The following is a 16,063-nucleotide window of genomic DNA, read 5'->3' as shown; positions in this document are numbered from 1 at the left end:
TGTAAAGTTGAGCTGCTAAAGATGATCATTCATGGTTTGATGATGTTTGTTGTGTTACTCACGGCCTCTCTTTGCCGCCCGTGACGATCAGACCGTCTCTCAGAGTGGTGTACATGGTGAAGACAGGCCCGGTGTGAGCTTTGGCCACCACCCTGAGCAGGTAGTGATCCCGCCACACATACACGTCCCCATTAATGGCTCCAGTGAATGTCAAGTTGTTCTGAAACACACATTAAATGTTGATCACGTTGTTAACATTATGATAAAGCTTAAAAGACAAGCCACATGTTGCAGATATGCACTGATCTGAAAGCTGGGAAACATATTTTCATAACAATAAATGTTTTCTTGTCTTTTTTAATATTTTAGCTGAAGGTCTCAAATTTGAGACCTCTGATGTGAGCAGGGAGCTCCGGTTATCAGATTTTAAAAACATTTAACTTTTCAAAGGTAAGCAGTGAACTCACAGCACCGAAGGCGACAGACAACATCGTCTGCATCCTGCCGTCCTCCACCGTTCCAACCACACCCTTCTTATACATCAGAGCTCCGCCCGCCAGCGTCCAGAACTTCACATGTTTGATTCCCACCGACACAAACTGAGAGTCTGAGTCTGGACGAAACTCCACCACAAAGATCCGGTCGGGATGTCCGGCTATACTGCACACCTTGGATCCTGTGTTGGACACAGACACCAATAACATATTAATTGAGCTCTCCCAATGTTCTCTAACCAAACACGAGCATCATGCCCTGTGTGCCTCTGATATCTTCAAACAAGTGGACAACACATGTAGCACAGATATGATGTGTTTATATTTTGAAGCAATTATTGCTGTACACAATGAAAAACATCAAATGTAGTTGTTATCTGTCAGTCGTGTCACCTCACATTAAACATTTATCAGGGGATTTTAGGAGCAGGATGGGAAAAAAAACTCAAAAGATAAGCAGATTTTTTTTTTTTAAATAGTGACCCTGTAAACTACACTACCTGGCCAAAAAAGTTGCCACCTGGATATGACTAAGCAAATAGGTACGAGCCTCCTGTTGGATAGTGACTGTATGGGCGACTATCTTTCAGCTGGCAACATGTTATTTCATCCCTGGTGCAATGAGTTGCTTCTCATTTCTACAATGACTATGTGGAGACACGTCCTGTGGTTGTGAAAAAGAAGTTAGTCTGTTTGAAAAGGGTCAAATCATTGGCATGCATCAAGCAGAGAAAACATCTAAGGAGATTGCAGAAACTACAAAAGTCGGATTAAGAACCGTCCAATGTATTATCAAAAACTGGAAGGGAAGTAAAGACCAATCATCTTCGAGGAAGAAATGTGGCCGAAAGAAAATCCTGAATGATCGCGATCAGAGATTACTCAAACATTTGAAGGTCATGTGGTCTGATGAGTCCAGACTGACCCTGTTCCAGAGTGGTGGGCTATCAGGGTAAGAAGAGAGGCAGATGAAGTGATCACCCATCATGCCTAGTGCCTACTGTTCAAACCTGTGGGGGCAGTCTATGATCTGGGGTTGCAGTTGCTGCAGTTGGTCAGGTCTGGGTTCAGCAACAGTCTGTGCTTAAAGAATGAGGTCAGCTGACTACCTGAAGATACTGAATGACCAGGTTATTCTATCAATGGATTTTTTTCTTCCCTGATGGCACGGTCATATTCCAAGATGACAATGCCAGGATTCATCGGGCTTAGATTGTGAAAGAGTGGTTCAGGGAGCATGAGACATCATTTTCACACATGGATTGGCCTCCACAGAGTCCAGACCTCAACCCCATTGAGAATCTTTGGGATGTGCTGGAGAAGGCTTTGTGCAGCGGTCAGACTCTACCATCATCAATGTGAGATCTTGGTGAAAAATGAATGCAAAGCTGGATGGAAATTAATCTTGTGACATTGCAGAAGCTTATCGAAACAATGCCGTAATCAAAGCTAAATGCGGTCCAACTAAATATTTGAGTGTGTGACCTTTTTTGTTTTTGGTGAAAACTTTTTCTTGGGCCAGGCAGTGCATCTTGTTTCTGCTAACTTTTCAGGATGTAATTGGCACTTCAAGTGTGAGAGGACCAGATTTGAGTGTGTGGTAGACATCTGTATTAGTATTTTACAGTGGTGTCCTTGATGCCTTGATCTCAGATGCCAGTCTGACCTTCCTGCCAGCGCCACACAGTGATGGTGTGTTCAGGTTCCACTCCGACAGACAGCAGCAGCTTCCCTGTGGCGCTGAAGTTAACGTAGCCGACGCCTTTAGTGTGAGGACACCGAAGAATGGACAGCGTCTCTTTACTCATAGCATCCCACACGTGGATGGATGGAGTGGTGCCTGAAGACAGATCATGAGACACAATGAAAGAGGACATTGTTTAAGACTTAATGACCTGAAGCTGAAGGAATTTGTAAAAGTAATTACAAAAAGCTGTTGTTGAACAAAAACAGAGCAGATAGAAGGATGGATGCAGCCTACAAACACCCTGAGAACCAGAGCATTAGCATTGAAGAGCTGAAGAGGTTCTTTTGTTAGGGATCATTAAATCTTTAATTACACAAAACTTAATGTATGCACAAGGTATGGGTGCATGAGACTGCCGCCACATTTTTAAATTAAAATTGATTCAACAGTGTTTCTGGGTCGCAGGGTGTTTGTCTCAGTGGGATGGGAAAGGCGGTGCGGTTTGTTTGTTTACCTGGAAGTTCACTGACGTCACCTGAGGTGTTGTGAGAGCGATGGTGACAAATGAGGCCAGCCAAAACACACATAAAAAAAACACAACAAAACAGATAAAAACCTTGAGTGAGTTTTTTTTAAACAAGCTAATGTCAGCCATGACACTGAAGAGAGATATTTATATCTGTTCACTGCTACCCAGATCAGGCTGAAGGTAGTAACAGACTTTTTACAGACTAGACTTTGAGGGGCTGTACAAAATTTCTCACAGACTGTATTTAAGACAGATGTAGCTCCAACAGAGTCACACAGAGCATGTGATACTGATGCTTCAGTCCAGCTGATGGATCTCAGCAAACTTTTTTTGGAGGAAGGAGTCAAGAGCAGCAGCAGACACTCAGTTACTAGCTCTTCTAGAGGAAGCTTGTTTACAACAAGGGGCATCTATAACTCTTATGAGCCAGTTAGAAGTTACTGCAAATTTTTGATAGGAAAGAAAAAAACAGGCTTAAACCAAATTCACTATACATGAGACATAACCCCTGATAGAGTTATTTTCTTGGTATAACTTCACACTGAGCGACACATTTGAAGCCACTCAGAAACTTTGGAAACATTGGTGGTAGAATCTCCCCATAAAAGCACCTCTTCTATCATTGGTTCATTTTTGTCAGTACAAACATTGTGCAGTATTCCAAACCAGACATTAGCAATTTAAAATTAATACCTTTAAGAAATATTTTGTGCATTAAGTTAATTACAAAAAACAAAAGAAACAAAAGTTTCAGGTGACGTGGGGTGAGACTTACAGATAAAATGCCCCCAGTAATGTTGAGAAATCATTTAAATGGCAGCAGGATGGGGACTTTAGCCTCTGTAAACAGGGCTTGACATTAACTTTTTTGGTCACCAGCCACTGTGGCTGGTAGCTTCCCAGAGTTACTAGCCACTCAGCATTTTCACTAGCCACAATTTTTTTGCTGGATAATCATGTTAAATATGATTAAAGCCGATGACAACACGCTAAAGTTTACTTTAAATAGATTTAAAACCTTTATAAATGTAAATGACCCCTGTGCACACTCAAATAAAGACTACATACTTGTTTAACGCCACAGGTCATTGTCAGGTATTTTTAGTTTAAAAATGGTTGTGTTGAAGGTTGTGCTCCTTTAATATAAAAATATGCAGTCTATTATGACAAATTAATGAAAGAGAGAGTTTATTATTGCATTTAATGAAAGTTGTGAAGGTTGAAGATTAATTGAGAAGATTAAAACTGAATTGAAAAAACTAGCAAGAAGCTATATATATATATATATATATATATATATACACACACACACACACACACACACACACACACACACACATATATATATATATATATATATATATATATATATATACACACACACACACACAATATACACATGTATATACATACATATATAGGTACACTGCTCTAGGTGAATGTTATCGGTGAGATCGGTGCAGTGAGAGTTTAAAAGAGCTCCATCTGATGAATGTCCTCAAAAAATTACTGGAGTTTTGACGCCAGTTTAGGACTTAAATCCCGGAATTTGTTTGCAATATAGAGCGAAAAAGCTGCAAGTGAATGTAAGTCACGTTATCAGGCTCTAAACAATTGGAGCTGTCACGGTGTTCAAGACGGAGCGCGTCTTGGCGCCTGTCAGCAGTTATGTTAGCAGAAGACTTCACAAATGGACCAATGAGCAAACACTGTGTGCAGGCAGTGCTCATGGGAGTTGTAGTATCGTAGTCTCATACTGGAATGGGTTTAGTATTTCAGATGCCATTTCAAAAAACTACAATTAAATAGTTCAACCCGCCAAAATGGCTAGTAGGAGTGATGGTGTTACACAGCTGGAATTCACCCGCATGTGCCGGGTTGGCAGATGTTAATGTTAATCCCTGTCTGTAACAGGGGCGCCTCCTCTACCAATTGAGTCAAATGGGTTCTCCTTAAATACAGCCTGTGGGTGGACAGGGGAGCTTAATCTCATGTTTGATTTCATAAAAAGGCACATCTTTAACCTGTGTAAATTGTCTTCTCATGAATAGTGGCTTGGAATAACCAAAACAAAACATTCTGAAAAAACCCCCCACAAAAAAAACAAAACTAAATAGCTGACGACTAAAGTGCCTTGTTGTAAAGAAAGCCACCTGCCTTTTAGTTACCTCGGTACCTATGAAAGGAAAGCTATTCTACTGATGCTTTATTTTCGACAACAAAACAAAACAAAACATCTGGATCTGGAACATTTCTTTAATTTATCATAATTCTGTTTTTCTCTGCTTTTCTGTTTCTCTTCTGTCAATAGAAAAAAAGCAAGCAGGTTAAACATGAAGCCGAGGAGAGAAAAGCAGGACTCATTTAGGCTACTACACACAAGTTAGTAAAAGCACACCGCCATGCAGACACACACATACATACACACACACACACACACACACACACACACACACACACACACACACACACACACACACACACACACACACACACACATATACACACACACACACACACATAGGCACACACACAGATACCCTCAGTGTACCGATCTGTCCTGTGGCGATGATGTTTTTGTACTTGGGGTGCTGATTGACGGTCAAAGAAAGGATGTCATCTGTGTGTTCCAGGTAGAAGCTCTGAGTTCCTGAAGTGAAAGCAGATAAATTAACTCATCATCCTGACCTGAAAAAACAAATACTTGTTTACCTCACTGAAGTAACTTTATCCCTTAACAAAGGAAGCTTGCAATACATAATGTGTCATTTAATGAGAGGTATATAAGAATAAGAGTCTCAGTATTTTATACCACTGCAGTGTACCTAGCTCCTGGAAGCTGTCCAATTGAACTGTCAGCAAACTTTTATGATTAAGTTATGTCCCCGTAAATATTATGTTGAAGTCCATGTTTGTTGTTATGTTTACCAGTGCTCAAACTGTGGACAATGGCAGTGGCAGCAGTGTGGTAGACGATGTCTGAGCCGTCGTTGAGGTAGTGCAGGTTGTTACGACAATCAAAGCCTCGATAACCAAACACGTGATCCAAAACCAGTTCCTGCAGGGAATAAAAACAGAAGAAATTAACACCAGGGCAGAAAGACAGACGGACACAAAGACGGGACGACAGGTAGACAGGTACAGAGAACAACAAACCTCTACCAGCCTCTTCTTTTTGGAGACGTTGTTCTTCTGGAGTTTCTCTGGCTGTGGTGCTGCTCGGCTTACCGGAGGTCTGAAGAATTAATCAAGCTTTTAATTATGTACTCAGTAAAAAGCAGCCTGAATTATACAGATAGAGGTGAGACAAGCAGGTCAGACAGGTGTTTCAGATGGACAGGTCAGACAGACATGAGATAGGAGGGACGGATGTCTGGGTCTTCCTGCTGCAGACTGCGATGCTGCTTTAACTTGAAGACGTGTCCCCTGACCTATGACCTCTGTTCCTCACTTCAGGCTCCATAAGTATGAAGTACACTGAGGAAGTCATGCTGCGCAGTAAAAGCACGACTCTAATCCCCAAAACATTGAGGTGTTAAATGTAAAATGTTGGTATAAACAGATTTACATTTGACCTCTGTTATATCTTCTGAACCACAGGCTCCTTGACTGCAGAGAACAATTATTAAATGAGTTGTTGTGATTGATGTACTGTGGTAGTTTAAGATATTTAAACAGTACCAATAAAACAACTAACAACTTGGGCTGTTTTGACAAAAAGATATTTCTATAACTAGGCTCTGATCATAAAAGCCAACATAGATGCAATTAAAAGATGAGAAACTAAAAAGGTTGAAAAGTAAAAACTACCGTATATGAAAGCAAGTACTTGCCTTATTAATTTATTGTCTAACCCAAAAAAAGAATTCAGAACATGGACTTCATAAGGGTCATTTTGGAGTAAATAACAAAATACAGGGTAAGTCATGATTATTTTCTAAAACTGTCTTGTTCTGCAATGTGATGTATTAAAAATAACTCAAAATATTTGGTCTGGTCATAACATTGTGCAAGGAAATCAGCTACTTTTTCGCTTTGCTACAGCATCTTTGTCTTGGTGAAAAAACGACACATTGTGGCTCCAAATTACCAGGATGACAATGGCCCAAACACCAGCTGGAGACTTTAGAGAGTTAGCCCAAAAAGCAATGCGTAAAATGAGTTTATATATGATTTAATGGAGTACATATGTTCTGTGGTCATTGATGTCTGATGGGACAATAAAACGGTCAGTTTAACTAATGTAAATGTTAGATCTCTGAAAACTATGAATGATTTGGAAAATGACCTGCAGGCTATGAGCTGTCCAACAAGTGTGTGATACACACACACACACACACACACACACACACACACACACACACACACACACACACACACACACACACACACACACACACACACACACACGCACACACAATGAGGAAGCTTTGCACAGACAGGTGGACAGGTGTTACCTGGATCCCCTGGACAGCAGAAAGACACAACCAAGGTACAAAGCTTTAGAAAACCCATACACACACACACACACACACACACACACACACACACACACACACACACACACACACACACACACACACACACACACACACACACACACACACACACACACACACACATACTCATACCTTAAACCTCACACACATTTAAACCTGATGCCTAAAAAGAAAGCTTTATGCTAGCATACTACATCTACTGATGCATGTATTCAAACTGTTAACCTAACATGCTATTTAAGCTAACTGTGTTTACCAGGTAACATGCAGAGGCAATCCAATGTTTTTCCAGCCATATCAATGCCTACGAGTCCCATAATACTTTGAGGAACAAAGAGAGGACAGTATAATGTTACTACAGAGTCAGTGAGTTAGCTGTGAGCTGGCTGAGCTACTTGGTTTAAGCAGCTTGAAGGGAAAGTTAATGTTTTCTCTAATGAGGCATTTGAAACCGTAAGTGTATTACCCACTGCATTTTTCATTTTCCCATGGATATTCATTAAAATGAAATAAATCCTTGCATTTGGTTAACAACAGCCTCAATTAAATGTTTTTCTGCAATAGCTGGGTGCTAGAAATGTAACTGCTGACATACCTGTGGTCATATTTGTTTTAACTCGTTTGCAGTTGAGGAGCCCATAATTATGTTTTTCTGTTGATCTAAATGTGTTGTGTTTTTGAGGCTGAGTGATCTGTTTAATCAACTACTGATGGCAGGAAAAATGGTTCATTTTAGCGTCGCCAAAGGGCATGAAGATGCTCCTTTTGGATTTTGCATACTACATAAACTACATACATCCAATAACATTTCTGCATAAAACTCAGACCTTCAAGTTATTACAGCCACTATTATTTTCATCAGTATACTTTCATTCTGATGTTAAACGCTCTAGACCTCTTAATCATTCAAACAAATAAAGGCAGTAGCTAAAGCTTGAAATGTAAAGGAAGAAAAACTTTTCACAGCCTGTTCTGGTCTTTTCTCATTTTCTTTGTGTATAGACACTTAACACAGCTATATTCTTCCTTACGTCACTGTTTTGTAAATGTTAAAGCCAAGACTTGTGAGTGACCTTCATAACTAGGGGGTGTGGTCAGTTGTTTTGCATGTTTTTTTGCCAAGAGGCTGACTTCCTGCCTCAACTTCATCTCTTTGCTGTATTTGAAATGACTAAATGTTTGGTTGAGCAGCATTTTGAATTTCAGAACCACTTTTGTTAGGATTTGTAAATAATTTTCAGGTATCATTGTGTTTACATTACTACATCCATGTTTTTACAACCTATGAACTAAAACTATAACTTTTAATCCTCTGGATGTCTCTATTAACATCAGTGTTTTTTAAAGGTCCCATATTATGCAAAAATCACTTTATTAAGTCTTTTAGTGAAATATGCGTGTCTTTGGCTTTCCTCCCAGCCCACAAAATGTGATATTTAATGAAAAAACCTGTATTTAGTAGAGCTTGTGAATGTAAAATCCTGAACTAAAACGAGCTGTTTGGATTTTGGGGATTTGCCGACATCAGCAATTCCCTTTTATGACCAATCAGGAGCAAGTCTGACCTGATTGGTCCATCGGAGCAGATACCCCCAAACCCCCTCCCTGCCCACTCCCATCCCCGCTGCAGGAGAGATGCTGTGTGCTGTGGAGCAGATGTCAGAGCTTTTCCTCCCCTGTCTCTGTGTTAGCTTCAGGATGCTAAAGCTGTGGTTAGCCTGTTGTTTTAGCCTGTAATGTTACAGTAAACAAGCTTTGCTGTTTTCTAAACATTGTGCACTTGGAGCTCGTGGCGCCGCTCTCAGTGACGCGGAAGAGTGGGGTGGTATCAGCGGTGGTTCATTTACATATGAAGGTCACGCCCACTAAATCAGACCATTCTGAACAGAGCGGCTATGAGAGCCTGGAAACAATGCTGCTGTGCTTGATTTATTGGCTTTTTGGACCAAAACACGTTACTACCATTTCATGAAGACATCAATGATCCATATTAAACTGCAGAAAAGGAGCATAATATAGGACCTTTAATTTTAGTCTCAGACTTGCTGGGAGTGCATGTCTGCTGCAGACGAGCTTCCTCATCTCTCTGGTGTACTTTTTAAAAAATTTCTGAAAGAGGCTTTGTGCTTCTCATGAGGATGCTTTTTGTGTTGCATTAACGTATGATGATGAAGGACATGTGCAGCATAGACACCAGACTGTGGGAAGAGAAGGGGTCACACACAGAGGGCTGAGAAGGCTGAGACAACATAAAACAGGAAGTCAACCACAGGACAGAAGATGGAGATGAGTGAAGAGAGCAGGGAGAATTCAAAAGTGACGACAAGTTACATTAGAAATATGAGAAAGGGGAACGGGAGGAATGGAGAGGGTAGAACAAATTGAATTTAAGGAGAGGAAGAAGAGGGTGAGAACAAGAAAGTGGGATGAGAAGTACTTTGTTCAAACAGCAGCAAAATGGTAAAGAGTTCAAATAAATACAAAAAATGAAAACTTAAGTGGAAGAAAGTATTCTCTTATTTTGCCCAGAGAGCTATGGAAACTTTACACATAAAACTATTTATAGACTTTTCTGGCAACAGGAAATAAGGAGTTTAAGGAGAAAGACTGACCAGTGCCTTGTTTGCAGGTCACACCTGTCCTAAAATCTGACATTTTACAGCTTTCTGACAGTTGACTAACAGATGATATTTGATCTTCTTGGGGAGCTTTTAAATGGTTGTGAAACAGATTGAAACTCAAAGTGATGCCCTATTGTGATCTTTGGCGCAACTTGACCTAAGACTTCAAGTGGGGGAGGTGACAGACCAAATAATCGACACAGAAACTGTCAAATACTATAAATAACAGATCTTTTTAGTCAAGAGTTCCTATCACAGGTGCAGTGTCTTCACATTTAAAATCTTTGGCTATACATTTTGATTGTAAATCGCAAATATTTTACTGTGTAACTTTGCTGCCTCTTGGCCAGGACTCCCTTGAAAAAGTGGTCCTTAATCTCAATGGGACCTTCCTGGTTAAATAAAGGTTAAAATAAAACCAAATAAATGAATAAAATAAAAAGATGCTTTTTTTTTACGTTTTTAAAAGCAAATATTCATAACGATCAATACTTTTATTAAGAATAAACAAGAGGATGAGATTTCTGATCAGAAAATACTGCCCTGGCCGGTGTACACAATCAATAAACGCAAACTGTAAGTGCTGAAATTGACATTTGTCTAGTCTGACACCTACCACTTGCTGTAGTTTCATTAATTAAAAGCAGCAATGCAGGGTTGTTGTTGTTTTTTTTTTTTTGTTTTGTTTTTTACCTTTTTGCTGATTGTCTTTTTGACTTTTGAAGGTCATAAAAATCTGCTAGGATCAATTTCAATTTGTTCCTGAACCATTTAAAGACTTCTCATAGGGGCTAAAAGGATACATATTCAAGAGTTCAAACACAATCAAATTAATATGGCACACATTATTTTTCTTTCTCTCTCATGTTGATATTTTTCTGTTAGTTAATCTCTTAAAAATAAGTATCAGGACATACTTACTTGACAATGCCCTGCCTCCAGGGGAATGCAAGTTAAAACACAACACAGATATTTAGAGTCTCTACAAGCAAGGCCAGCAAAGCAGCACTCAGAAAGTAAGGGTACCACAAAGGGACAAAAATGTGGATCTTTGGGTGAGAGCAACACATGGGCACTTAGTAGACAGAGACACTTTTAGGCCTTTGAAATAATAGGAGATTTAAAGACCTACCGATCTGTAGCCACAGTGCTCTAAGCTTTGAAGGCAGTGATGCAGAAAGGAATGAGTCGATTTTTACATGTGTTAAAAATGTGTTATGTGTTTTTCAGTGAGACAAGTCATCAGCTTTTGGTTACTTGATGAATTAATTCTGCCCAATTAACTTGTATCTTTAAGGTTCCCTTTGTTGTTGCTTGTTTTGAGCACAGAAACTCACTGACACTGAGATTACAATGGTTTGCAGAGTGGACACAAACGGAAACCTGAGACAGACGGTTGCCACACAGAGCAAAACAAGCTGAACATGCAGAGGTCTGTGCATGCTTCGAAGGCAGAAATCTTTTGATTTAAAGACACAGGAGTGCAAACACCATCAGTGGCTTAGTCATCCACTTTAACAACAGACATTTACACACACACACACACACACACACACACACACACACACACACACACACACACATACATACACACACTGTTACCATCGATCACACAAACAATGTAAGGCTAAACTGTTTATAAAAAGTTAGATTAATGTTTCAGTTCATTTTGGGCACAATCTGTGTCAAGAAGTCAATTAATTATGTTTCTAAATGATCCATGCCATGTTAACACACCAGAGCAGCAGCAGGGGCTCAAAAAATGACAAAAAATACTAGGGATGCACAATATTGGATTTTTGACGATATCCGATATGCTGATATATCGGAACCCCTTTTGGCCGATACCGATATCGATAATCACAAGTTTGTTTGTTTTTTTCACTGTAAAGAAAGCAAAGTCTATCCTGTACTGGAATCTATATGTTACTCTTATTGTGACGGTCTTATTTGTTTAAGAAACACACATAAAACAAGACAAAAAACATTGGATTTTACCATAAATAAGAAATGTATTATTTTTTCAAACTCAAGACATTTAGTATTGAAATACAGAAAAATAATTTCTTTAGATCACATGAACTTTAAATGTACAATGCATTTTTAAATATAACCATTTTCTAACTATTTTACAGCTACTATAGCAACCTGGTGACAGACACAGAGCTCTGCAGTGCAAATAAATGAAGTGCTACATTTTATTTAAGGAGCTTATTTTTCAGATGGAAAATAATAATAATCCTAACTGAATAGCACCTTATCGGCTGTGCCTATCAGCAGAAATTTCCGATATTGTGCCGATAATATTGTGCATCCCTAAAAAATAGTCATGTTTGAAAAACAAACGCTCCATCTGCTTCACTAATAGAGCAGTCAAGAGTTAATGACAGAAAGACTTCTCTACATTGTTTTTTTTGAGGAATAATGTTTAGATCATAATATAAACAATATTATATCTGTTCATTTTCAGTTTTCCAGCAATGATACCAGCTGCAAGTAAAAAAAAAAATCTGTGTATACAACTAAAACCAGTCAGAGCAATTTAACATCTGACATAGCTTTTCAATGATACCCTACCTTATTCAAAGTGTTCCATTTTTTTTACTACATAAGAGAGAGAGAGAGTGTGTGTGTGTGTGTGTGTGTGTGTGTGTGTGTGTGTATACCTCTCCTCAGCTGACAGCTCCTTCAGCTGTTGGTGAGGTTTGGTCCCTCTCATCTCTCTGAGGCTGACCGTGTACATCTTAGTGGTGTATTCAACCGCTTTCTCCCGAGCCACGTCGCTGTCATAGCCTTTGGACACACACACACATACACACACATACACACACATACACACACACACACACACACACACACACACACACACACACACACACACACACACACACACACACACACACACACACACACACACACACACAAAAAAAAATTATATACATATAGGTTAACAGAACCAAACCAGACCTTTTCTCCATGGTTTAGGACCTGGGGGGACAATGCTGCATACTGTGCTCTGAATTTATTCTACAGACTTTGGTGCATTTGAGTTCTTGCAAATCTGAAAGTTTAACATTACTTGAATGTTCACCAAGGTGGTTTGCTGATAAATACTAATAAGTTGCCTCAGTCTATGCTTATGAGTTGTTACTGAGAAACATCATTGATGATAAATAACTTCTAATAAGTCCAGGTAATTTTAAAAAAGCATCTAAAGGTGAAACCACATTACAAATTATACCAAAGAATAAAAATTTAGATACAAAATATGAGCTAATGATATATGAGACGTCAAGTAACTTTGCCTGCATTTTTCAAATAGTTTTTAAGATGTGTCTGAACCATAGACTGTATATAGAGTGGACAATGTGGCTCTGCCATTCATCGTTGTACAGTTTTGAAGCCAAAATTCCCCCATCACAGGCCCAGCCATTGGCAGCAATTGCAGACAGAGTCTGCGCAGTAGAGACTGTGAGGGATTCTGGGAGAATCTGAGTGGAGCTGGGTCACAAAAATATTAACTAATTTTTTTCTTTAGAGAGTCTAATCACTTCTTGACTCTACCTCTTGACATATTTTACAATCCCCGAAAAAATACACGAGAACAGCAGCTGTCAATCATCGTTAAACTTTACATAAAGCCTCGTTTTTAACCTCGTATAACTAATGAAAACAAAACTTTTCAGAACAAAGAGGACCTGAATACAAGACAGTCAAATTTTATCTTCAAATCAACACAACAATCGGAAGTGAGAAACATTTCTACGAGGAGTATTAATTTTTTTAAAGTTTGACCACAGCCCATCTGGAATGGCTGGAAAGACGGATTTTTTAACCTTTACTGCAGCCAGCCACCAGGGGGAGCAGTTTTTGTGGAGACCTCACTTCGAGCAAGCGGACGTCCATTTTTTTTCCAGTTTATGGTCTGAAACCCCATGAGCATACCTCAAAACACAGACTCATGGGTTACATAATATCCACTTTTTGTTTTATATCCAAACCTCACTGCAGTTTCTTCATTGTTTCACACAAGTTTCTCAATTATCTGCACAGTGCAGCGACAGACTGTGACTGTGGACACTTGTGGTTTCATAGTTTGACCCTGCTCTGAAAAGGTCGACATCATTTCCACCCAGCTTTGATGAAGACTGTTTTATTCCTCTGAAGAGCAGAGTATTTAAACTGTATTAGGAATCAGCTCATAATTTCAACACACCCACCTCCATCCTCCTCTATATCGTCGTCTGACTCCTCACTGTCTACAGGTGGTCGGTTGTCACGGAACAAAGGCCCCTCTCCATCTCCATTGACCATGCCTCCCCTCTCCCTCGCCCAGATCATCAGGGCCGTGTCAGCCCCGCCCACCGTCAGCAGGGTGGAGTCATCCTGAGCCCAGCGGACATTTGTCACCTGTGCGCTGTGGCCCACGTAGCGTTTAAAACGGGCATACTGACCCTGAAAGAAGAAATATGCCTGATGTTAATCACATGTTGACCTTGCTGTTATGACTTGTGAATATTCAGAAGCAGTGACAGGTGGTGTCGTACTCTGACAGGGTAGCTGAACAGTTTGAGAAAGCCAAAGTCGTCCCCAGTGGCGAGCAGCGTTCGGTCTCTGGTTAAGGAGGCAGCATTGATGTCGGTGATGTCGCTGTATGTCGGCCAGATTCCCTCACAACTCGAGCCCAGTACACACGTCCAGCTCGACCAGCTGATCCTCTCCAGCTGAACACATCACAATAAAATAACAGATGATTCACAAAACCACTAAAAACATTAAAGATTCTAATGTAATGCAAGCAGCAAGCAAGTTAGTGGAGTTTGTGTCTTTCTGTTTGCAAATCCACCAGTTCAACATTCAGAATGTCACAATAAGAATGTGTGTTTCACATTTTTTAGTTCCCTTGTTGTTTGTTGTTGTTTCAGAAAAACTGAGGTGAGTGGAGCGTTACACACCTCTGAGTTCCTGATGGTTTGTCTTCTTCCTCTTGGTGCTTCAAAGAAAAGTTGCTCTTTGGCTCCTGTGTTCACCTGCAGCAGTTTCCCTGCAACACACACACACACACACACACACACACACACACACACACACACACACACACACACACACACACACACACACACACACACACACACACAAGTTTAAGTCACGCCCTCATTCAGCTCTTCACACTCTGCTGCAGTCTTCAGCTGTCTGATAAGAAGAGGAATTAAAACAGACAAAGGCTCAAAGTCGATAAAGGAGAAATGTGTGCAGTGTTACCTCTGTTATCCCAGTCGATGTGTGTGATGTAACTCGACGCTCCTTTACAGATTCCCACTCTCTTACTGCTCAGCACGTTGTAGAGATCCACAAAGCTGTCATGTGACGCCACCGCCAAGAATTTTCCTGAGTCTGAGAACATGCAGATGTGTAAGTTGACTCATTTTAGCAATGTTTGAGTGAGTGAGTGAGTGAGTGAGTAGGTGTGTGTGCGTACCAGGGGTGAAGCGGACATCCGAGATGGCGTCTCTGCGATGGTGGAAGCTCACCAGATCCTCCAGAGTGTCTGCGTTTACCACCAGCACACCGCCATCACTGAGACCAACCGCCAAGGCCTTCCCGTCGGGAGAGAAGGCACAGCAGCGACCACCTGAAGACCATGAAACTATTTTTGTTGAGTCAGTTAACTTGTGACTTGTGACCTGTATGTTTATTAACGAGTGTACACTTCAAATGCTTCAAAGATCTCTCTAGATTTCACAGTTTTCAAATGGTTTGAATTGGGAGACACACGCCCTGTGTGAGTAATTCATTTTTATAACAACTTAAAACATAATCTCTAGGTTGTTTGCTCCTCTGCCTGACCTCTCTTCAGCTTGCGTACAGCCACCATGCGGTGATTAGCGGATGTCTCCCACAGCCGCAGCGTTTTATCATCACTGACAGTGGCACAGACAGGAAGCAGCGGGTGAGGAGCCAGGCCCCAAACTTCACCCTCCATGTGACCCTGCAAACACACACCAAAAATCAGACACAGAGGAGAGTGGGGAGCTCGCGTGTGATTACAAGTTTTTGACATGGGGATAAAACTTCATTTTGAACGTCATTTCATAGTATGTATATGTGAGTCAGTGGTTTATGTAGTTTATGAAGTAACATGACGCTCCCCTTCTGTCCTCTTTCCTTAATCAAAAAGATAACCAAGGTTCCTTTTTTCTATGTTTCCTGTAAACATCATGATAATATTCATA

General features: G+C 40.3%; 1 protein-coding gene across 5 annotated transcripts in view; it reads right to left on the bottom strand.

The window, feature by feature from the left end:
• Positions 1-16,063, bottom strand: part of LOC141794818 (echinoderm microtubule-associated protein-like 6) — an 84,397-nt gene that overhangs the window by 6,226 nt on the left and 62,108 nt on the right. For 2 of the 5 annotated variants that reach the window (XM_074675353.1, XM_074675352.1), the window contains 15 exons: positions 15,678-15,819; positions 15,310-15,462; positions 15,093-15,224; positions 14,786-14,874; positions 14,378-14,554; positions 14,051-14,285; positions 12,497-12,623; positions 10,752-10,766; positions 5,867-5,945; positions 5,639-5,768; positions 5,262-5,360; positions 2,696-2,716; positions 2,161-2,334; positions 468-676; positions 63-220 (listed from right to left, as the gene is read on the bottom strand). In XM_074675353.1, the coding sequence (XP_074531454.1) occupies positions 63-220; positions 468-676; positions 2,161-2,334; positions 2,696-2,716; positions 5,262-5,360; positions 5,639-5,768; positions 5,867-5,945; positions 10,752-10,766; positions 12,497-12,623; positions 14,051-14,285; positions 14,378-14,554; positions 14,786-14,874; positions 15,093-15,224; positions 15,310-15,462; positions 15,678-15,819 (1,940 nt within the window). The remainder of the gene's footprint in view (positions 1-62; positions 221-467; positions 677-2,160; positions 2,335-2,695; positions 2,717-5,261; positions 5,361-5,638; positions 5,769-5,866; positions 5,946-10,751; positions 10,767-12,496; positions 12,624-14,050; positions 14,286-14,377; positions 14,555-14,785; positions 14,875-15,092; positions 15,225-15,309; positions 15,463-15,677; positions 15,820-16,063) is intronic. The other 3 variants (XM_074675355.1, XM_074675354.1, XM_074675356.1) reach the window with 3 other exon arrangements.

The sequence above is a fragment of the Halichoeres trimaculatus genome, unplaced genomic scaffold (assembly GCF_033239565.1).
Source record: "Halichoeres trimaculatus isolate MK-OKI-2021-1 unplaced genomic scaffold, fHalTri1.1 fHalTri1_scaffold_8, whole genome shotgun sequence".
NCBI classification, from domain to species: Eukaryota; Metazoa; Chordata; class Actinopteri; order Labriformes; family Labridae; genus Halichoeres; species Halichoeres trimaculatus.
The sequence above is the reverse complement of the archived record's forward strand: the minus strand, read 5'-3'. Positions and strand labels throughout refer to the sequence as shown.